The 24,245-nt window shown below is 41.7% G+C and overlaps 1 protein-coding gene across 1 annotated transcript in view; it reads left to right on the top strand.

Moving 5' to 3' along the window:
* The window catches only part of LOC108441691 (PKHD1 like 1), a 100,326-nt gene extending 76,081 nt beyond the window's left edge, over positions 1 to 24,245 (top strand). The window contains exons 57-77 of the mRNA XM_037542782.1: positions 743 to 872; positions 1,542 to 1,715; positions 2,477 to 2,580; positions 3,372 to 3,498; positions 4,452 to 4,561; positions 4,658 to 4,748; positions 5,971 to 6,119; positions 7,745 to 7,867; positions 9,079 to 9,187; positions 9,423 to 9,539; positions 9,638 to 9,803; positions 11,135 to 11,367; positions 12,121 to 12,288; positions 13,534 to 13,691; positions 14,421 to 14,556; positions 16,106 to 16,444; positions 17,415 to 17,566; positions 19,389 to 19,535; positions 20,137 to 20,290; positions 21,096 to 21,182; positions 22,389 to 24,245. Coding sequence (XP_037398679.1) covers positions 743 to 872; positions 1,542 to 1,715; positions 2,477 to 2,580; positions 3,372 to 3,498; positions 4,452 to 4,561; positions 4,658 to 4,748; positions 5,971 to 6,119; positions 7,745 to 7,867; positions 9,079 to 9,187; positions 9,423 to 9,539; positions 9,638 to 9,803; positions 11,135 to 11,367; positions 12,121 to 12,288; positions 13,534 to 13,691; positions 14,421 to 14,556; positions 16,106 to 16,444; positions 17,415 to 17,566; positions 19,389 to 19,535; positions 20,137 to 20,290; positions 21,096 to 21,182; positions 22,389 to 22,522 — 3,108 coding nt within the window. The 3' untranslated portion in view covers positions 22,523 to 24,245. The remainder of the gene's footprint in view (positions 1 to 742; positions 873 to 1,541; positions 1,716 to 2,476; positions 2,581 to 3,371; positions 3,499 to 4,451; positions 4,562 to 4,657; positions 4,749 to 5,970; positions 6,120 to 7,744; positions 7,868 to 9,078; positions 9,188 to 9,422; positions 9,540 to 9,637; positions 9,804 to 11,134; positions 11,368 to 12,120; positions 12,289 to 13,533; positions 13,692 to 14,420; positions 14,557 to 16,105; positions 16,445 to 17,414; positions 17,567 to 19,388; positions 19,536 to 20,136; positions 20,291 to 21,095; positions 21,183 to 22,388) is intronic.

Here is a 24,245-nt window from a genome sequence, read left to right as displayed (position 1 = left end):
TGGTACCGTGATCGGACGCCACCTGTGCAGCAAGTCCAGTCGTGAAATTTCCTCACTACTAAATATTCCACAGTCCACTGTCAGTGGGATTATAACAAAGTGGAAGCAATTGGGAACAACAGAGTTAGTGGTCAGTGGATGCTGAGGGGCATAGTGCACAGAGGTCACCAACTTTCTGCAGTCAATCACTACAGACCTACAAACTTCATGTGTCCTTCAGATCAGCTCAAGAACAGTGTAGAGAGCTTCACCAAGCGCAGTGCAAAGCGTGGAATGCAGTGGTGTAAAGCGCCGCCACTGGACTCTAGAGCAGTGGAGACGTGTTCTCTGGAGTGACCAATCACGCTTCTCCGTCTGGAAATCCGATGGATGAGTCTGGGTTTGGTGGTTGCCAGGAGACGGTACTTGTCTGACTGCATTGTGCCGAGTGTAAAGTTTGGTGGAGGGGGGATCATGGTGTGGGGTTGTTTTTCAGGAGTTGGGCTCGGCCCCTTAGTTCCGGTGAAAGGAACTCTAAAAGTAAATTTAGTAGAATTCAATTTTTTTGTGTTTTGGTGGGAAAGAACTTGGGCAGGTCTTAGTAAACCTAATAAAAATTTCAAACTCATTCTGGGTGCAAATTGCACGGTATTTGCACGCGATGTCTCATATTTCAACATTTAACTACACTTTCCACGTTGTTTTCTTCTCATCATCTGTCTGCGTTTGTCACTTTCCTAACTTCTAATCTTGCTTTAACCAGGCTGGAGATGAAATAGTGCTGTCCACCAGCAGCTATGATCCAGGTCAGACAGAGACCCGCACCATTACAGCAGTCACGAACAACAACCTCACACTGACCCTGGATCAGCCGCTCACCTACACACACATCAGTGAGTCCACATGTGTGGGTTACTGCAGAGCTAGCACTTAAGAGCATAGTGGTGCTCATACATGCACCAGCCACTTTATTAGGTGCACCTTGCTACTAAAGGGTTGGACCCCCTTTTACCTTCAGAACTGCTTTAATTCTTCATGACAGACTTTCAACAAGGTGTTGGAAACGTTCCTCAGAGATTTTGGTTGGTTATTTGAGCTCCTGTTGCCTTTCTATCATCTGGAACCAGTCTGCCCGTTCTCCTCTGACTTCTCACATCAACAAGGCATTTTCGTCCACACAACTGACCGCTCACTGGATGTTTCCTTTTTTCGGACCGTTCTCTGTGAACCCTAGAGATGGTTGTGCGTGAAAATCTCAGTAGATCAGCAGTTTCTGAAATACTCAGACCAGCCCGTCTGGCACCAACAACCACGCCACGTTCAAAGCCCCTTAAATCCCCTTTCTTCCCCGTTCTGATGCTCGGTCTGCACTTCAGCAAATTGTCTTGACCACCTCTACATGACCAAATGCATTGAGTTGTGGCCGTGTGATTGGCTGATTAGCTATTTGTGTTAACAAGCAACTGAACCTAATAAAGTGGCTGGAGAGTGTATACTCTGTCTTCTGCATGACGCTGTATTTATAAAGCTGCTTCAAATGATCAGTATATCTTATGCTGTAGGTGAGAGCTACACGGTGGATGGTACGTCGCAGAGCTACAGGCTGGCCAGTGATGTGGGTCTGCTGAGCAGGAACATTAAGATCATTGGGCAGGATTACCCAAACCTGTTCACAGAGTCGTTTGGAGCCAGGGTGCTGGTGGGAGCTTTCTCCAGAGGAGGAATCAGCTACAGAGGTATAGAGCTTCACCACTAGAAGAACAAAGAACGTCGTTCACTAATATGTTCGTACGTTTGCTCTTAAATGTGTTTTTGAGAAAGATCCAAAGAAAACTCTCCGGCAGATTCGGGACATGGTCTTAAAGCGCAGAACTGTTCACACCTCTGAGCTCTTGAGTGTGTGTAGATGCTGTTCTTACCTAAGAGCAAACCCCTAATAAGAAAACATTAGTGAGTGTAAAAATCTTTGTGAAAACTTCACAAGTGGCTTTTAAGAGGAATTTTCTTCTTAAGAACGGCTGGTGAATGAGGTCCATTGTTCTGAATATGTAGAGAGAAAGTACCCATTTTATACGCTGTGGCTGCATGATGTGTGCGAAACATGACTTCCAGCAGTTTTATCAAACATTATAAGGACAATATAGAAAGTGATACATTAGAATTCATTAAAATAGTGTGACTCCTTGCATTTTAGAAAATAACTAAAAATACAAAATAACAGTAGCACCACTTACTAATGTGCAAGTAAAAGAATTATGCACTGTTTATATATAATGTTTATATGTAAACATTATGGCACCCTTTATATTTTATCTTTTATTTTTTCAGTATGTTCAACTCATAATAGTTGTGTTCCTCGTAGAGGATGATGTTTGACTGCATATGGCAGCGTAATCCATGCATCCATGTCATGCAGCCCGGTTATATCCAATGAATTAAAAATTAATAACAATTCAAGGACATTTCATTGATTTTCTTTCCTGTATGACTTTTAAAGGAAAGGCCCGAATAAGAGATGTGGAGTTTTACCACACTGGCCAGGAGGGATGGACAAACAACCCTGATCCTCGCTACTCTTTGGCTTTCCTTAACCTAGGAGTGGTGAGACAACCAACTTATTTACTGATGCTGTTAAAACTCAACGGGCCAGATTCATAAAACCAAGCGGTAAAAGTGTTTAAACACTGGAAATGTGCAGCAAGGTAACTAAGAGCTAGCTGTTCTGATTAGTGCACCGTTGTCCTTTTAACACTGTGGCATTTTCACCTGCATCCTGGGCAAGAAAGAGCTTGTCATAACATGTAAATTGAGATCACACATGTCAAAGACTCATTTGACATGTGCTCATCTTGCGCTTCATGTCTCATTGGCATCAACCCATCACGGTAAGTCTGACAGTGCGTTTTATGAATCTGGCCCATTGGCTGATCTGTCTGGGGATATCGATGTTTATGTTTCTGGTTGGGTGGCACGGTGGCGTGGTGGGTAGCACTGTCGCCTCACAGCGAGGAGGGCCTGGGTTCGATCCCCCGGCTGGGTGACCGGGGTCCTCTCTGTGTGGAGTTCGCATGTTCTCCCCGTGTCTGCGTGGGTTTCCTCCGGGTTCTTCGGTTTCCTCCCACAGTCCAAAGACATGCAGTCAGGCCAGTTGGACATGCTAAATTGCCCCTGGGTGTGAGTGACTGTCTGTCTGCCCTGTGATGGACTGGCGACCTGTCCAGGGTGTATCCTGCCTTCTGCACGATGACTGCTGGGATAGGCTCCAGCAACCCTGACGGAGAAGCAGCTTGGAAAATGGATGAATATTTCTGGTTGTTTTCTGTTTCACACAGGGGTCAACGCATGCAGTGGAACTTGTCCAGCTGAATAATTTGGATATGATATTTTCACAGGTGTCTCAGAATGAATCTTACATTAAAGGCTGTGCTATCCACCATGGCTTTGCTCCTGCTATCGGAATCTTCGGAACAGACGGACTGAGTGTCGACGACAACGTCATCCATCACGCTGTAGGAGAAGGTAGCTTGCCTGTTACACCTCAGCTAATTGGAAAAGTCAATCAGCATGAAGTGCCAAAGCCTGATTTTCTCTATTAGTGTGTGTTTGTGATTTAGCAGTTACTATTTTTTGGATATCTTACCTAAAGGTTAAAGGTTTGTTGTATATTACATTTTGTTTTAAGAGCATACATTGTGATAAATATGCAGTAATAGAGGAAATCAAAAATGGGACAAATACTTTTTTATGGCACTGTACCTCTGAATTGATGTAACCCGTTAACAGAATTGGGATTATAGGTGGTGTAGGTTAACATGCGAAATATCTTGTTAGCAACTAAGACAACTAGACTGAAATTAATGTAGAGCTTGTTTATTTCTTTGGACTGTCGAAACCATTGTGGAGCCAAACGACTGTCTAGATTGAAGTGGCATCCGTCAGGGTCCATGGCCTTATCCTCTCTCATCCTGAGTGACTCACAGTCTTTAATCTTGTTGCAGAAGCAGGCGTATGTAGTTTTAGAAGTCATGCTCAAGGGCTCCTATTGATGTCACCTGCCCGGGCAGGGAATCGAACCTGGTCTGCTGCATGAGTGGCAGTAGTTTTACTCTATATACACCAATGTCTAACTAACTGAAAAGGAAAATGTTGGAATAGTTCTGAGGGTAAATTTCTAGCTTATGTAACAACATAATTTTCCTAGCACTTTGCCGAGTCATGTGGTCTATGTTTGAGTTATGCTGCACAAGTATGAGCAGAAAACAGATAATGACAAACCAGACTTTCCATTGTTTTTAACTGAATATTCTGTCACTGTTGGCAATGATGTCCCATGTTTCCATGATCATCCCTAAACTGTAGTCCAGTTTTCACATTACAGGAAGAAACAGATGATCATCCCAAAACAAGATCATTGTTGCCTTTTCTAAAACTAAAGGAGGCATGCTAGTAAACCAGTGTTCTCTGCACTGTAGGAATCAAGGTGTGGGGCAATAACAACGTGATCCGGGGGAATTTGGTTACTATGACACTCTGGCGATCAAGAGCAGAGGCCTACGGCTTCAGCTGGAATGCTGCTATTGAGGTGTGTAGAAGAATTGCACATGAAGCGTCTCATGAAGCTGTCTGCGTTAAAAGTCTGTATCGGTTTAAAGTAACATTGACCATTTCATTTTTCAAGGCAAGTCAGGGAACTAACGTAGTTCTTCAGGGGAACATTGTCGCTGGTTATGAAAGAGTTGGATTCCGAATTGATGGAGAGCCATGTCCAGGTAATATGAGAATACGGTCTCTTAGTGATGTGATGTAATACCTGTGTACACCCAGTCACTCTATTACCCACTGGAGGAAAATCAGATTTACACAATCAGTCAATACATGTTTGGCATCCAGATTTTGCTTCTTCAGTTTAGTGCTGGAGTTATTAGGTTGACAAACACTGATATAGATGTCAATAGCCACCTAAATCTTTTCCATAATTACATAATTACATCCCTAAATGTGTCCAGCCCTAAGGGGGCGGTCGTGGGCCGGAGGTCAGGGAACCAGCCCTGTGACCAGAAGGTCGCTGGTTCGATCCCTCGGCTGACAGTCCATGACTGAAGTGCCCTTGAGTAAGACACCTAACCCCCAGTTGCTCCCCAGGTGGTGTGGATAGGGCTGCCCACTGCTGTGGTTAAGTGTGCACACTGCCCCCTAGTGTGTGTGTGTCCACTAGTGTGCACGTATGTGGGTGTTTTACTGCACAGATGGGTTAAATGCAGAGGTCTGATTTGGCAAATGGTTCTAAGTTCTAGTTCTATTCATTCTATGTTAAATCCTGCAGAGTCTCTGCCTAGCATGCACATATGTGAGACAAAGTTGGGCGCCCCAGTTAATTTACATGATTTGTTCATTTTCTAGGTCAAATAAGTTCCTCTACACATCATCTACAGTGAACACACTTCTGCACATTTTAATGCACAGTTGCTGTTTTTTGCTGAATTTAACATATTGGGGGGAAAAATAAACATAAAATGCTAAAGTAAATTATATGTATATCCTAATATATATTAAACTCAAGAAAATAAATAAAAATTGTGCATTTAGAAATGTTATGTTTCAGTGTCTTCCTGGAGAATTTAACTGGATTTCATTTTGGAAAATCAGCAGAACATGTCATTTAACCAGGGATGTTCAAACCTCTGCATAAAACTGTATACCTGTGTGATGTGCATGCATGCCAAGAGGAGGCGGGACTTCAGTTGTCTGAAGTTGCTGCCCTCTGCGTTCAGCTACATGGTGAAGTTTTGCTGATTTTTATAGTTCATGGGTTTTAACCACATCAACTGACCTTAAAGAGGAGCTGGATGAGGTTTGAGCAGGTTGAGAGAAGTTTGGGGAGTAAATTCACAGAAAAGATTTGGGTGACTATTGACTTGTATTTGTTAGCAGTGTTAACCTGCTAGAATTCAAAATATTAATCTTTAACTTTGCGATATGTTATGTCAACAGGTTATTTCAGTGCTGTGGCTCAGTGGCAGCAGAATGAGGCGCACGGGGGTCTGTATGGGGTCTACATGAATGGGGATGGGCTGCCTGGCTGTTCTCAGATCCAGGACTTCACAGTTTGGAGAAGCTATGATTTTGGCATTTACTTCCAGGTAAGATCAGTGATGCTGCAGGCTTACCTTCCAGGCTTTGTTTCATTACGCTCTTCTTTAAAGAGTTCCATCTATTGATTTTTGATTCTGTTCCATTTGAATTCAATATTTTATGTGCTAAAATTTTCACAGATTTAACAAACATGACAAAAATGGATGAATTTGAGTTTAGTTTTTAAGGATTTTATTTGAGTTACATAGAGCTTCTATGACCAAATAAACCCCAACTCCTAGAATTTATAAGCTCTTCTGAAAAAAGGCCCAGTCCTGCTTAGTTTTGATCACTGATGGTCATTTCCACATTAGATGGTAAATGAGAGGGGCATTTCAAACCTTCACACGTTTTTAAACTATAAGGTAATATTTCTGCTATGGCTAAATTAGTATTTAAATTACTAAATTATTTATTTATAGCTAACAATTGTTATTTTCATTCATCCATTATCATAGTAAACGGGATTGAAATGTTGATGCATCATTCAAGGATAACCTAACCTAACACATTTTTTTTTGTGAAATAAATAAAAAAACATTTAAGTTGGAATAATCATACAACCCCAATTCCAAAAAAGCTGAGATGCTGTGTAACATGTAAATAAATGTAAATAAAAACAGAATACAGTGATTTGCAAATCTCATAGACCCATGTTTTATTCAGAATGGAACATAGAACACATATCAGATGCTGAGATTGAGACATTTTACCATTTCAGGAAAAATAGTAACTCATTTAGAACTTGATGGCAGCAACACGTCTCAAAAAAGTCGGGGCGGTGGCCCGTTTACCACTCTGTAAGTGTTTGGGAACTGAGGCGGCCAATCGATGGTGTTTTGAAAGTGATATGTTTTCCATTCTTGCTTAACATGAGATTTCAGCTGCTCAGCAGTTTGGGGGCTCATTGGTCGTATTTTTAATTTCATAATGCGCCAAATGTTTTCAGTGGTGACAGGTCTGGACTGCAGGTAGGCCAGTTTAGCACCCAGACTCTTTTATTACGGAGCGATGCTGTTATAATACATGCAGCTTGTGGTTTGTCAGGTTGTCCCTTGAAAAAGACGTCGTCTGTAAGGCAGCATATGTAGGTGTAAATATTATTCAGCATTAATGGTGCCTTCACAGATGTACATGTTTATGTTTCGGTAACACTTCTGACAAAAAATTGGGCAAATATATATATATATGTGTGTGTGTGTGTGTGTGTGTGTGTGTGTGTGTGTGTGTGTGTGTGTGTGTGTGTGTGTGTGTGTGGTAATTTTAACATATAACAGTTTAAACTGAAATTTGTTGTTTCACATAAAAAGAATACTTCAGCATCTGTGAAGTCACAGCTGTTTTTCATGCACAACATGGCTAAAAATTACTAATAAAATTAAAATTCAAAATGTTAAAAATGTATCTAATATATGTTTGTTCCATTGGACTCTTGGAACAGAACAAAGAAATACACAGACATCACCTTTCTCTGGATTATTGTTAGTAGTGGGATAACCAGTGGTAGGATAACACTGCTATAGTTTTTCTTCACATTTCAGACTAAATTGATTCGCAAAATATTATGATACAGCTTTTATTACGACTGACCATTAATTAGCAATAAACCCCATTCTCGTCTGCCCTTGTTCAGGTGTCCATGAGCGTGATTGTGTCTAACGTGACCCTTGTTGATAACGGCATGGGCATCATGTCCTTAATCTACGGACCCCCCTCCCTCAGCCATGTGTACTCCAACAAAACTGTGCTAGTGCAGGTAAGGAGCTTAATAGGACACATTTCATACCTTGCCATGAATATATGAATATAAAACACGGTAATAATCTTATCAATGCAGAGTCTGAATGTACAGTACTGTGCAAAAACCACCAAAGCACATTGTTCATAACCTGCACAGTTAGTGTGTTTTCACCAGTAAAAACTCCATAAATCATTAGAATACATGTAAATAAGGATGTAACGGCTGGGACCGTTGAGGCGGATGCATGTGCGGAGGCGAGCGAGGTTTATTAAGTGCAAACCCAAAATCAGGGTCAGAACAGTCCGTGGTCAGAGAGCCAATACGTAGAGCAGAAGGGACAGACATGACAGAAAAAGAACACAGAACTCCAAACAGGCCGGAAATAAACAAAACTTCTTCACACAAAACATACACCTCGAGCACAAACCTTACATCAAACATACATCCAAACAATCAGAACATCTAACATCAACCAAACAGCACGATCAAACAAGGACCAACGGAAACTAGGGGCAAACACAGGGCTTAAATACAAACAGGGATAACAGTACACAGGTGGGAACAATCAGGGGTGGAGTCAGAAAACAAGGGGGCCGGACTAGGAAGGAACCCAAAGAAGCACATGGACATGTAAACAGATGCACATGGAAGACTCTCTTTGATGCCTCCAGCCACCCCATGGATTTATTCAATTCTGTCAGCACACCTGATTTAACGTAATATAGTAATGATTAGCCAAACAGGGTGCTGGATGCAGTAATACTAGGCTTTCTCATAGAGAAGTTCAGAAATTATTAAATAAACACACCAACGTACTGACATAAAATTACTGCTTATTTTATTAATGTTATTTATTTTACTTTAACATGAATGTTTTGTTGAGTAAAAATGCTTACCGCCCAGTCTAAGAGCTTTTTAAATATAGCTTTTAGTAGCACAGTACTATACATCTCTTGTTTGGGGCAGTCATGGGCTGGAGGTTAGGGAACCAGCCCTGTGACCAGAAGGTCGCCGGTTCAATCCCCACAGTACATGACTGTGGTGCCCTTAAGCAAGGCAACTGCTTCCTGGGAGCTGTGGATAGGGCTGCCCACTGCTCCAGGCAAGTGTGCTCACTGCCCTCTAGTGTGTATGTGGTGTTTCACTGCATGGATGGGTGAAATGAATAGGGGTCACTTATTTTATTGTAAGTTCAGTGTCTCATAATATGCCCTTTTCTTTCCTAGAATGCCTTAATTGTTGGCAGCAGCCCCAACTTCAACTGCAGTGACAGTATGCCTATGGACACCAACATGTTCCAGGGGGCGAGCAGTAGAGCCCCTCGGCCTCTTAATGGTACAGTTCCACTTTTCAATTAGAGAACCAGTCATAACTCACTAACGTTCATTAGTATAAATTTCCTTTGGCCCATACGCTCTCTGTTTGAAAATGTGCAAAGGATCTGACAACAAAAAAACCAAGCATGTCCACTACATGACTTCATGTTAAAATCCCTCCAAATCAATTACTGCTGATTTATAAACTGGACGACGAACAGGCCTGTATTGACTGCATCCTCGATCTGTGGCAGGCGGCAAGTCTGGAATCTCCTGGCCAACATTTGAGTCCAGTCACAATGGAGCTCCAGTAAATGCCCACAATGGACTCACGAGCTACAACGCCATCAGTGGACTCCTGAGTGTGACTGGTAAGATGCCAGATGTATTTAAACAGTGTTATGTCGTATATGGCTGATCAATCTGCTGTCTGAAGTCTGAATGGAGTTGATTTGTATTCGTCTTCCAGATACCACTTTCGCTGGGTTCAGGAACGTGTGCTTGAGCCAAACTGATTACATGTTCATGACCAATCCGGGCAATGATGACCTGCAGCACCCTATCTATGTTAAGAGGATCACCAAGATTGACAGCACAGAGGAAGCTCAAGTGTTCATTTATCGACCAGATCTGAGGTGAGTCTTGTTGGTCCATTTGGTCCCAAAACAATATATATATTTTTTTCTGTATCTTTACTGCAATATACACTCACTGGCCACTTTATTAGGCACATGTTAACACAAATAGCCAATCAGCCAATCACACGGCTGCAACTCAGTGCATTTAGGCATGTAGAGGTGGTCAAGACGACTTGCTGAAGTGCAGACCGAGCATCAGAACGGGGAAGAAAGGGGATTTAAGGGACTTTGAACGTGGCATGGTTGTTGGTGCCAGACGGGCTGGTCTGAGTATTTCAGAAACTGCTGATCTGCTGGGATTTTCACGCTCAACCATCTCTAGGGTTCACAGAGAATGGACTGAAAAAGAGGAAATATCCAGTGAGCGGTCAGTTGTGTGGATGAAAATGCCTTGTTGATGTGAGAGGTCAGAGGAGAATGGGCAGACTGGTTCCAGATGATAGAAAGGCAACAGGAACTCACATAACCAACCAGAATCTCTGAGGAACGTTTCCAACACCTTGTTGAAAGTGTGGCACGAAGAATTAAAGCAGTTCTGAAGCCAAAAGGGCGTCCAACCTCTTACTAGCAATAATATAATAAAGTGGCCAGTGACTGTAATAAGTAATTATCACAAAAATCACTCATAGTTTTTACTTGCTGTATTAAAGGGTGTGGTTTTATTTGTGTGGTTTTATGTACATAATAATACATTTTAAACATAAAAAAAATGTATATTTGCATTTTCAAACCTGTCTTTACTCCTTATCCTTACACAGGCATTATGTCAGTCCAGGCTGTAACATGCATTATAGTTAAACTGCTGTGGGCTGAAGCTGAATATGCTGAAATATGTCAACACATTGTTTTTGCAGCCTAATTTATATGGACTGGGAAATTAATGTTCTTTTTTGAAATTTTAACTATAAGACTCAGAATCAGACTTTTTTTTTTTTTAAAGTGAGGAAAAGTCCGTTTTTGTTTTTTTTTTTTTTATGATATAGGCCCTTCATCTCAAATTCATACTGAGCCATGGCTTTTTGAAACATTAATGGAATAACAGCCAGAGGGGAAGCCTTTTAGTCCTTTATAGAACCTAAAGCTTAAACGTTATTTTCTAGCATAATTTTCGAACCGTGAAAGCTGCAGTTTTAATCATAGCCTACATTTTCAACAGAGTTCAGAGCACTATGTTCACCATTCAAGCCTCAAGCCTGAAAAGGTGGATATGCTGGTCTTCATAGTCAAAAAAACAGGAAATATACGGAAAACACAAGCAGTTTAAATCACAGCCGCAATATTGGTCAATGTTCATGTCCCGATCTATCATTTGCTTTCTCTCATTACAGCAAGGTGAACCCATCCGACTGTGTAGATATGGACTGTGATGGTAAGAAAAAGGCCATGTTGAATGACCTGGACGGTAGTTTCCTCGGGGCAGTGGGGGCGGTGATCCCCCAGTCTGAGTATGAGTGGAACGGGAACCCCCGACGCGGGCTGGGAGATTACCGGATCCCCAAAGTCATGCTCACCTACCTCAACGGCAGCCGTATTCCTGTGAACCAAATAGCACCAAACAAAGGTGTGCATGAGTCTTAATTTGAGCTCATAACTATCATAAATTCTGTTTGGATGGTTGGATGAATGGATAGATACGTAGATAGATTTAGGTTTATTAGACAGAAATAAAAAAAAATAGGCATACAATAAAGTACATAGCATATAAGACAGATTTGTTGTATTTGCATGAGAGCAGGTATTGCAGTAAGTGGTATTAGGCATTAATTGAGATAGTAATAAGGTAACTGTGTATAAAAGCATGATTGACAGGGTACCTTCTATTGGGATGTATTTCTAAAGGGAACCTCTAAATTTACACTTACTTACACATGCTTATTTGTTTCAGTTATTTTTGATTTCTATTAAAGTGAAGTTATGACTTTCATTATATATGCAAAAAATGCTGAAACAGTTTTAGCATGTAGGCGGGGCCTTATTTTAGCCCCACCCACCCCTGCATTTTAGAGCAGTAAGTGAGACTGCATCCCTGTCCCTCATGACCACATGGTCATGTTTGCTAGTCGTGTGCTGGCTGGAGTTTTTTGAGCTAAAACTGCCACTCCCAAAGCGGCCACTACTGAAACCACTGAAATAGTACAGTTATGACTATTTTGTCAGTGACAAAATGGGATGTTCAATCATTTTAATGGTATAAACATAAATAAGGGATAAGGTCACTCAGAGCAAAAAGATGTTGGTCTAAAGTGCCGCTTGAAATGTGAGTTCAACTGACATTGATCCAGTTTGGTAGAATGACCCGTGAATGGCATTGCAGGTATAATCCGGAGCTCTAGCTGCACGTATATGAGCACCTGGCAGGCCTACAAGTGCTTAGGGCTGACCTACAGGATGCTGGTGATTGAGAGTCTGGACTCGGACACTGAAAAACGACGTCTGTCTCCTGTGGCTATGCTGGGAGACAGCTACGTGGACCTGCTGAACGGTACGTCTGTCCCAGCATTGGACTGGATATTTAGGGGTCAGCATTTAGATCTTTAGCGTACACGGTCCTATGCAAAAGTGAAAATAAGTCACAGAGAGTGCACGTCTGCTGAAGTTGTTACGCAGTGTGTCCACTCACTGTCCACTCTATTAGACGCTCCTACCTTGTTGGTCTACCTTGTAGATGTAGAGACAGTAGCTCATCTTTTGCCGCACAGTTTGTCATCCTCTTTTCCAGGGGTGTCAAACTCAATCGGTAAAAGGGTCGTACTAAAAATCTCAACAAGCCAGACAAAAAAAATAATTATTTAATTTTTAATTAAGATTGTGCCCTTCTTTATTCAAAATATGCAAAAAGTAGGAGAGTAGGAGAGTCAGAGTCAGAGCACATTATGTTGCAGTGCTTGCTGGGGACTGTAGTGAAAGAAGCTAATATCAATAGAAAAATAAAATACCTTTACGTACCGCATAGGATCGTGTCGCAGGCCTTGTCTTTGACACGTGCTCTAGTCCTTCCTCACTGGTCACAGGACGCTGTTGACTGCATAGTTTTGGTTGGTGGTCTACATTTACATTTATGGCATTTGGCTGACGCTCTTATCCAGAGCGACTTACAGTTTGATCATTTTACACAGGGAGGCCAAGGCGGTGTTAGGAGTCTTGCTCAAGGACTCTTATTGGTATAGTGTAGGGTGTTTCCCCAGGTGGGGATTGAACCCCAGTCTACAGTGTAGAAGGCAGAGGTGTTAACCACTACACTATCCCAACCACCATTATCCACTCGGACCAGTGCAACACACTCTAACACGCCACCACCACGTCAGTGTCACTGCAGTGCTGAGAATGACCCACCACCCAAATAGTACCTGCTCTGTGGGGGTCCATGGGGGTCCTGACCACTGAAGAACAGGGTAACAGAGTATCAGAGAAACAGATGGACTACAGTCTGTAACTGTAGAACTACAGAGACCAGCTATACAGTAAGTGGAGCTGATAAAGTGGACAATGAGCGTAGAAACGAGGTGGTTTTAAAGTTATAGCTTGTTCAATATTGAAGTTGGAATAACATTTCCCATATATAAGTGTGTTCTCCATGGATGTGTTAACTCATTTTCACTTAGAAAATCAACTAAACATGCCATTCTGTTGATCGAAGGATTTTGTTAAATGACAGATTTTGACGTTTGGAGGGGCTGATGTTAACATGGTAATGTATGACATGTGTCCCATCCTGTCTGTTGGTCAGGCCCACAAGACCACGGCTGGTGCTTCGGCTACTCGTGTCACAAGAGAGTGTCTCTCTTCCACAGCATCATAGCCACAAACAGATCCTTTGACATCTTTTTCACCAGCACAACCCCACAGAAACTGAGACTCATGATGCTCAATGCCAGTCCTACTGAGGTACGACAGATCACTACCAGTATACACTCCATATCCCCCCATATGTGTCGCTAAAAACTCATTGAGGTACAACGTAGAGCTGTAGAGCTGACACAAAAGAACATTAAAGGGTAATTCCACTGATTTCTAATGGTTGAGATGTTAGCAAAGTCACTCAGAGTGGTTTCTTGTGAAATGCTCCTTTCTAGAGAAGCTTAGAGTCAGAATCGTCCACAGTGGTGGTGATGGGAACCAGACGTCCACCTCTAAAAGCTCCCTCACAGAAAGTTATTCCATGAAATCGCTGCAAATATGCTGCCTGATGTCTGAGACATCGTTTTACAGTACTTCTGACATGTTTTGACCAAAAAAAAAGGTATTTTTTCAAATCCATTCATAGCAGAGAGTCACCCACCTTGTAAAAGTTGTCCACAAAGAAAACCAGTTGTCTCAGATTGATATTTTCCATCATCAGCACTGCATATAAAAGCTCAGAAGACACGTGTGGGTTCTCTGGTGGTTCTGGGTGGTAATTAAAATGTCTATATGTGTGTTGTAGTCATAGTGACCCCTGGTTCCTATCACCACCACTATGTTCTGGACCATTTCTCACCAAACCGCTCTGAATCACTCTGTTTACAGTTTTATTCATTTCATTTAGTAAAATCAGTGGACTTTCCCATTAAGGCTAAGAAGGTTGGGGTTGCCAGTTATTAAGCTACTTGCCTCTTTTTGCTTTTTTTTTCCCAGACTGTTCGAGTTGCTGTGTTTTACTCAAACCCTCAGCGTCTGGACGTCTATGTGAACAACCGCCTGGTCGCACCAACCAACGCAGACTGGAATAAGGACAAAACGGACTACACCCTGCTGAAGCCTAACCAAACCGGTATAATAGAGCTCAAAAGTGATTTGATCAAAGGAACAGCTCAGAAACAATGACAATAAACAGGAGCGAAGAGCTTAGTTAGTTAGCATCATGCAAATGGCATTATAAGCCTGGACTTAGAAGTACTTTAAAAAGGGTCATTTGCGACCAAATTTCAGGACCTAAGCAGTCAACCTCGTCAGCTGTTGTGAGCCAATAATCGTGCTTGCTGCAACATTTTAGAATTTTAATTGTCTGTATCACATATCATATGTTTTTATCAATCTAATAAATAGCTCAAATTCCCACACTGCTGAGTGACCGAAACCAGATTTTTTAACCTACTTGAGTTTACATATAGGTCCCAAAAAAGCTCAAATGTCCAATATCTTGCATTTTTATTGTTTTATGATTTTGCTGAGGGTCCGTGTATGACATTTGTGAGGTTATGTACACCAAAAACGATTTAAATTCATTTGTATGACTACAGCTGTCTGGTTTGGCCAGCCTGGTAAAACGACATGTTCTTGATTTTCTAAGTGAAAAAAAAGACACATCTTCTACAGAGAACGCGCTTTGGCACATTTAATACACAATTACTGTTTGCTTGCCGAACGCAGCATATAGGAAACATCAAATGAGGCCTGTGCGAAAGTTATGGCAGAATTTAGATTTTCAGTTTTTTCTTTCCAGTACGTTAAACTCAGCAAATGCATAGAAATCATGCAGTTAAGTTAAGTGACACTTTTTTTTTGTTTGTTTTTAATCCCACCTCCACATTTAAACACCACATATACACTGGTGGATACCCGCACACTAGGGGGCAGCCCTATCCACGGTGCCCAGGGAGCAGTTGGGGTTAGGTGTCTTGCTCAAGGACACCTCAGTCATGGACTGTCGGCACTGGGGATCAAACCGGCACCCTTCCGGCTACAGGGCCAGTTCCCTAACCTCCAGCCCACGACTGCCCCCAAACTGTTTTCCTGTGGAGAATGTGTTAACTTACTTGCCCTTAGAAAATAAACAACGAAACAGTTTGACCAGGGGTGTTCAAACTTTTGCAACTGTATGTAAATGACCTTACATTACATCTCATTCAAAAAGCATTCCTTATAACTCCTTATGGCTTCAGCTTCAGTGGGTGGCGCTAAACTGTAGGGACTATAGGCAGAATAGGAGGATAAAGGTGAATGAGGTAGTTTTCATGACATCACAAAAAGCAAAACTGAGTGTTTTTGCAGCAGTTTCCATAAATGGACTGTATGGACTGATAAATGATTGGTATAATTATTTTTCTGTCATGGTATGGGTCCTTTAAAAAAGAAAAAAGAAAATTATGTTGCATAATTTTGTGAAAAATAGACTTCGGCTGAAAACGAAATATTTTGTATGTTACCCAAATCTATAATGTTTTGCTCATTTTTGGCTCAGCCTTTAATTCATAGTTAGTATGTTGGATCATTGTAATTCTTACCGGCGCCACAAAAGCAAGATACATCTGCAGTACATGAAAGACGTGGCTCTCAGTTTATATCTGCCCATTTTATTATCCTCTCCTCCTGTCCTCCAGGGCAGTACTTGCCGAGTCTGAGCTCCACTCTGGGCTCCAACTTCTTCGATCCTGATTACAAAATGATGCACGTTCTGCTGCGAGGCTCCGACCCCATTGAGATCCGCACGTCTCCGGTTCTCTTCGTCGCCTTCAACCTCCCGTTCATGACGGAGGCGGAGTTCTTCGGGGACAAGCTGGTCACCAACCTGGCTGCCTTCCTGAAGGTTCCCCCCAACATGATCCGCATCACCAACATCATCCGGGAGGGCTCAGCGCGGCAGAGGCGCTCCACTGGGCTGACCGTTCAGGTGGAGATCAAGCAGCCTCCAGTGAACGAGACGTCCAGCAACAGCACCAGTGAGCAGGCACTCACCACTGACAGCAGAAATTACCGTTAAAAGTTTGGGGACGATTGGCCTTCTTTTGAAATGTTTCTCTTTAATTATTTTAAGCTTTTGCGTCCCATTTAAGCAAGAAAAACTGCCTGTAGTGTTTTTAAAATGTGTAAAATGTGTAAAATAACATTTTTTAGAGGATGTGTTAACTTACTTTTAACAAAACGTAAGTTTGTCCAAGGCCATCCAAACTTCTCCGGCAAGGCTGGGGAAATGCGTTTCAGTACAACCTGATTTTAACTGAACTAAATCATGTTGGACAGGCCTTGGTCCAGTGTTATGGACTGAGTACATAGTATCTCTGCCATTTTAACTCTATCATTCTGGTAGAGTATTGTAAATCAAGTCCAAGTGAGCAATTTGACCACATTCATAGATAATGTGATAAATTATATCACCGTATACACTTTTCTGAGCATATCGTGGATATCTTCAGTACTGCCGTCTGCATGCTTCACTGCAAAAGAGCATAATTAGCCATGTATATCTAGATTTTGTGCAGCAATCTAAGGAAAAATGATTTGATAAATGTGGCAGTGCTGGATCTGCTTTACATATTCCAACAAAACAAACCTCTGAAAAACAGAAAATTGTGATAAATGATTGTGTTTTGTGAAAATTCCTCATGTTACATTTGACCACGTCTACTTAAAAGTGCTCATGTGTGCAGACATAGGGACAAAAATGAGTGGCCTTTGCCTTTATTCAACATAGCTTTAGTCACTTTTACAGTTTTTATAAGAATAACTAGATCGAAACAGCCATACAGTAATACAGCCATTGGTGTGAATGCTAATGTCTGGTATTATTATTATTATTTTTTATGCATCATTATAATAATAAGAATAACAGTAATTATCATCATAGCTGTCATCTCTTTATTATCACATCTTTAACTTCACACCTGTGTGACCTGTCCGTGTCTCTTGCAGGTGACGAGCAGTTTGCAGTGCTGAAGAACATCGCTGACAATCTGGGTCAGGCTGCGGTCTCCGGCAATCTGAGCCAGTCCATCGGTTTCAACGTGTCGTCAGTGGGTGTCATCCCCCCATCTCCTCCACCCAGTGACCCGTCCTGGAGCCAGGTCAGATCATTAGACACTCATATTAGCCATTACTAATAAATGTATTCATATAGGTTTACGATACAAAATAGATCTAGTATAATAATAGTGGTTTAATGTAACACATGGCGACGTTAGTCTGGTTCAATTTAGTCTCTGCTCGAACAGGAGTTGTTGATATTATGGGGTTAGTTGTGATAGATGGAGGGTTTTTTGTTACAGTTGTAAAAAGTCTGATCATTTGAGGAAAATAGAATGTATTCAGTGTAATTCTATATTGTTTGAATAAGATGAATTTCACAAGCTAAATTCATAAAAAAATATATTCAGTCAGAATAAATATGATTAGTCAGAAGAGGCTGGCAAAATGGTTTTTGATCAAAATGTAGAAGTGAAAAAATGAGCACAATATGTTTTATTTACATATTGGCTATATACACAATATTACCAAAAGTATTCGCTCGTCTGGCTTCACTCGCAAATGAACTTGAGTGAGATCCCATTCTTATTCCATAGGGTTTAATATGATGTTGGCTCACCCTTTACAGCTATAACAGCTTCAACTCTTCTGGGAAGGTTTTCCATAAGGGTTAGGAGTGTTTATGGGAATTTTTCACCGTTCTTCCAGAAGCACATTTGTGAGGTCAGACACTGATGTTGGACGAGAAGGTCTGGCTCACAGTCTCCGCTCTAATTCATCCCAAAGGAGTTCTATCGGGTTGAGGTCAGGACTCTGTGCAGGCCAGTCCAGTTCTTCCACACCAAACTGGCCCATCCGTGTCTTTATGGACCTGCTTTGTGCACTGGTGCTCAGTCATGTTGGAGCAGGAAGGGGCCGTCCCCAAACTGTTCCCACAAAGTTGGGAGCATGAAATTGTCCAAAATCTCTTGGTGCTGAAGCTTTAAGAGTTCCTTTCACTGGAACTAAGGGGCCGAGCCCAACTCCTGCAAAACAACCCCACACCATGATCCCCCCTCCACCAAACTTTACACTCGGCACAATGCAGTCAGACAAGTACCGTCTCCTGGCAACCGCCAAACCCAGACTCATCCATCAGATTGCCAGACAGAGATGCGTGATTGGTCAATCGAGAGAACACGTCTCCACTGGCGCTTTACACCACTGCATTCCACGCTTTGCATTGCGTTTGGTGATGTAAGGCTTGGATGCAGCTGCTCGGCCATGGAAACCCATTCCATGAAGCTCTCTACGCTGTTCTTGAGCTAATCTGAAGGCCACATGAAGTTTGGAGGTCTGTGGTGATTGACTCTGCAGAAAGTCGGTGACCTCTGTGCATCCGCTGTCATTTTACATGGCCGACCACTTCATGGCTGAGTTGCTGTCATTCCCAATCGCTTCCACTTTGTTATAATTCCACTGACAGTCGACTGTGGAATATTTAGTAGTGAGGAAATTTCACAACTGGACTTGCTGCACAGGTGGCGTCCGATCACGGCACCACGCTGGAATTCACTGAGCTCCTGAGAGCGACCCATTCTTTCACTAATGTCTGTAGAAGCAGTCTGCAGGCCTAGGGGCTCGGCTTTATACACCTGAGGCCATGGAAGTGACTGAACACCTGAATTCAATGATTTGGATGGATGAGGCAATATAGTGTACATATCTGAGTTTAATGGGTGACTGAATAATTTTGGCAATATAGTGTATTTTACATGGTATCTAACACATTTCTCTGCGTATGTGCATAAGAACTTAAAAAGATTGTAAAAGGGGTGTGTGAGGATTTCTCTCATTATTTATTTTAGTTAACAGTGTGTTAAAAAAAAGCCACGTAGCTTGGTAGTACATACAGGTCTGAGAGACTCTGTATCTGTGGGTCAGGTGGCCAGTCAGGAAGTGACGCGGCAGGATCCACCGGTGCAGACGGTGAAGAGCGTGTCGTCCCTGGTTGTGGTGCAGCAGCCGGTAGCAGGGATTCAGCCTGGACTTCTTAGTGTACAGCCATGCATCATGGCAGTGGACAAGGAGGTGAGCTTCTCATCAGCATTCTTAACGAGAAGAAGTCAATGATATCAGATTTTTACTCCCTTACAAAATATTATTAATAAATGTGATGTAGCCCTGTTCAAAAGTTTTAATGCCCCCACCCCCCGTCAAATTACCTGCTCTGTTGATTCTCTAAGTGACAATAAGCTGACACACACTCTACAGGGACCAACATTTAATTTGGCATTTTTGGACAAATTTCTGTTATTATTTGAGTTTAGCATTTTGTATGTATGAAATGTGAAATGTGCTGTAGCTTTTGCATAAAGCACACTTTACAGTAGAAATAACAGCACATACAGATGTGTGCAGGTTATGTGACTCATGACTGGACCATCTAAATCAAGCACAAAATGTAAACGTATTTGTTTAGTTGTAGGTGGTTATATGTCATATGCTGTACCGTCACTTGCGTTAGTGATGATCTTTACTCTACAGCCGCTCATAAAGAGATTGTGATACAGCAGGAATATTTCAAGTAAAGGGGGCTTTGGTTCTGAAGCTGAGAGCCAGTTATGTAGCATGTGGAAGTCTGTGTACTGTGTGAAATCTCCCACTGAATGCCATCGGCCTTTGTCTCCAGGGGGCCTGCGTATCAGTGGGGGTGACGACTCTCACAATTACGGCCGTGCTCAAAGACGCCAATGTGAACCCAGTAGATGGCCTGTATGGAAACACCACCATCCCCTTCTCAAACTGCTGGGCCAATTACACCGACCTGGCCATCTCTATCCCTGGTGAGTGACCTCAGAATCATGACTGAGGGGTTAACTTATGTAAACAAAGTCATTCAGAGTGGTTTGGTGTGAAATGGTTGATTTGTAACTGTTTACAGTGTAGATGTCTTTACAGTGGTAGTGATGGGAAGTAAGTAAGTGACCCTTATTAGTCCCACAACAGGGAAATTTCACCTCTGCATTTAACCCATCCGTGAAGTGAAACACCACATAGACACTAGTGAACACACACACACTAGGGGGCAGTGAGCACACTTGCCCAGAGCGGTGGGCAGCCCAATCCACAGTGCCCGGGGAGCAGTTGGGGGTTAGGCGTCTTGCTCAAGGACACCTCAGTCATGTGCTGTCAGCTCTGGGGATCGAACCGGCGACCTTCTGGTCACGAGGCTGGATCCCTAACCTCCAGCCCATGACTACAACACAAATAGTAAATAAAGCGGATCTTCTGTAAAGTTAATGAATATAAAATATAGTAAATTTGAAAAAGTACGCCTTGCCCTTTCTCTGCTATGACCGTATTTTCAAAAATAGATTATTGCATCTGGCATCTGGCAGCACATTCATAACCATTTCATGTTATATGAATGGAGCTTTTAGAGGAATTAAACTCTGCTGAGGTCAAACAATGTGCAGAAAATTTGAAATGTTGGTGGAATTCCCCAGTAATTATAATTTGTTTAATAGATTTTGTTTTCCAGTTTTTGCTGTGGTAATAAGAGATTATGCTTTGGTATAGATACAATAGATGCATACAGTCCCTTTAGTGAAACCGGTCTTCACTGTCCAGTTTTTTCTTTTTTCACAGGGAAGAACCTGAACCTGGCTTTCACTCTGAATAACTGGAGCGCTCAATCCAGGTCTTTCACTGTCCTGGCTGTGCCATCTGTAGCAGGTACGTCTCCTTCTCCTAAACTGCCCTAATATACATACGAATTCTGCTCCTTCTGCTACGCCCTCCTGCTCATCTGCTGTACTACAGCCGTCACCCAGTGCTTCACTTACAGCAGTTTGATAAATTTGCTTAATTGTAGTTTGTAATGCCTTCTAAAATTAATAGTTCCAGTTTTAAAACCTTGTTCACAGTAAAAGTCACGTTCAATGTAAAATGCTCAAAATACGCTCCTGTAATTGCACATCGGTTAAATTCTGTATTAATGTGGCAGGTTTTAAAAATCGCTGTGCTGTTCGTTGTTTGGTAACCATAGCCTACCGCCAGTGGACTACGCTGCTTGGTGAAAGACTTGCTTACTGTGATGATTATTAGTAGTTCTGGGCGATATTGATCAAATTCAACGTTACAGTGTTTTATTTTAAGTTAGTGTTAATGAAGTTAATGAGCACATGCTTCCTAAGCTTGTTCTGACCGGACTGTTCTCTTACTGTAAACATTAGCCAGAAAGCGTGTGTTTACAGAAGGTAGTAAAAGTGCTGATCATTCAGCTTTTTATGGATTTTAAAGCGATCTTTCAAGCCAACCTGAAGCACATAGCAACTCGCGTACAATAAAGCAGTAAGCCGCAAGAGGCCGTGCCTTACAGTGATGTTATCAAGGGTAAGGGGTGTTCTTAGGCACGATACAAACCCCCTTACCTGTGATAAAATCACTAAAATAAAAAAGTGGAATATTGCTTCCATAAAACGAAGGACAGCATAAAATATGATACAATACACAATTTTTCAAAAAAGTTTTCATTATTAATGATAATCAGGATAAACACTAAAAAAACGTTCTGTTCAGGTAAATTTTTCCATCAAGGTACAAACAGTGTAATTGTTCCCTCAAAGGTTCTACAGTGGTTCTAAGGTCTGATTGTGGAGCTTAAATCAGTTCCTCCAGGTGAAAAGTTGATATTTGTTCCTTTTCATAACCGAATGTTTTAAAACAGAGCAGTAGAGTAAAAGCCTGGAGGCGAGGCGGGGCGTGTGGAGTCAGTCCAGCTTAGAACAGATCATCTCAGTGGGTTATGGTTCAGTTATGTTCCCTGACTGAAGGCACTGAGATGGAGCCTTGAGGGTCCCACCCCAGTGACGAGAGACAGTTTAGTGCCTTTATTTCTGAGAGTGCATCATCTAATTTTCTTTTCTTTACTCACCACAGGAACTCAGAGCTCAGCGGGGGCCACCAATGCTAACAACCCCGACATCTTTAACTCCAGTCCTCACTACACAATCGGGACCGTGTACACGCTGATCCTACTGAGTGCCCTGCACCTACTGTACTGTGCGGTGTAGAACAGGTGGAGCAAAAACGCACAGCTTGCTCAGCCTGAATAGTTAGGCTCCACAGAATCAAAGAGCCTTAACCCTTTGAAGCGTATCATTCAGCTCAGTTATGAATCAGTTATTCAGTTAGGAGTAATAATAAAACCTATTACTCAGTAACTGCTATGATACGGATAGGTACGTTATGTGGTTATGAGAGTTTAATTAAGTTTTAATATATTATATTTATCATTCTCTAATTAAACTGAAGTTTCTTTTAAAAAAATCTTTGTTTCTAAACAATGCTAAATAACTGTAGTCCGTTCTTTGTAAGTTTTGAATTACCTCTTCGCAGGATATGATGAGAATGTTCAACTACAGCGCTGTCCAGAATTATTGGCACCCTTGGGAAAGAATGAGGGAGAAATGAAAAATGCCTCTGTTGTTTAAAAGCTTTCATAATCACGACGCAGTTACTGGTGGCTATTAGCAGGCAGTACTTTCCGCACCCTGGAAGTACAGACAAATATAGATAAGACATGCAAACGTTTGTAGACACCTACACATCCAGCATTTCTTCTGAAATGAAGGGTATTAATAGTGAGTTTGTTCTCATTTGCTGCTGTCACTCTATTCTACTCTACTCTTCTGTGGCGGCTTTACACTGGATGTTGGATTTGACTGCATTCACGTACAAGAGCATTACTGATGTTAGATCACTCCAACTCATCCCAGAGGTACTGGGATGGAGCTCCATCACTCCAGAGAATCCATTCCCCTGTTCCACAGCCCAGGATCTGAGACCAGCTCTCCATGCAAACTCTTTCTAGATCTTTCTAGATTTTTGGACGTATGCTTTGATTCATTGCTCTACTGGGTGACCTCTTCTTAACCTCCTAGCTAAGGCAGCCAGATCTAAAAATACAACGTGAGACTCCTTCCTGCAAAATCTTTAATCTTTTACATTAAATCCACTTCTGTTAATTGTTCCCAAAAAGCTCTAGTTTTGTCTCATTCCACATTAGAACCCATTTCCAAGTAAACTTCCAGTGATGTTGAGCAAACTCTGCGTGCTTGTGTTTGTAGCTTGACTACACTAGAGGCTTGTTATGTCTAAGGAGGCTATTTAGATGGTTTATTGTCATGGATACGCTGTCATGGATACGGTTTCTGATTGATGATTAGAGAAAGGTTTGTCTTCCAAGAACATTCTTCTCCGTCTGCATGAGAGCATGTACTGTTTGAACATCTTACTATTGCCCTAATAGTGGTATTTTCAAGTGTGAGGTTATTTTTAATAGCCACCGCCTAATTTACGAAGGCCTATAATCTTCATCTTAATCTTAATCTTTTTCTATGCTGATGCATCTGTAAGGATCTTTGAACTGCATGTCACCGCATATATATACCACAGTGAAACAGGCTGTCTTGGTGTAAAATTTACGCAAATATATAAAATCAGAACGGAAAAATCAGCCAATAATACTTTGTCACTAGCAATTAAAAGGGTTTTTAATCTAGATTAGACTCCTTTCATGATTTCATCTTAAGATCAACCCGATAAACATAGACATCATAACCTCCTGTTTTTCTCATCTTCATTAAGGGTGCCAAGCATTCTGGAGTTACTATATAACTATATAATATATAATACCATATAATTTGACAAAGTTTACCACAGTATATCTGCGTTCTACATATCCTGCATGTAATCAATGCAAATATTTCACACTTTACCATAAATTTCACTTTA

The sequence above is a fragment of the Pygocentrus nattereri genome, chromosome 1, assembly GCF_015220715.1.
Source record: "Pygocentrus nattereri isolate fPygNat1 chromosome 1, fPygNat1.pri, whole genome shotgun sequence".
In the NCBI taxonomy this organism is placed as follows: Eukaryota; Metazoa; Chordata; class Actinopteri; order Characiformes; family Serrasalmidae; genus Pygocentrus; species Pygocentrus nattereri.
This window is presented reverse-complemented; position numbering and strand designations above follow the sequence as displayed.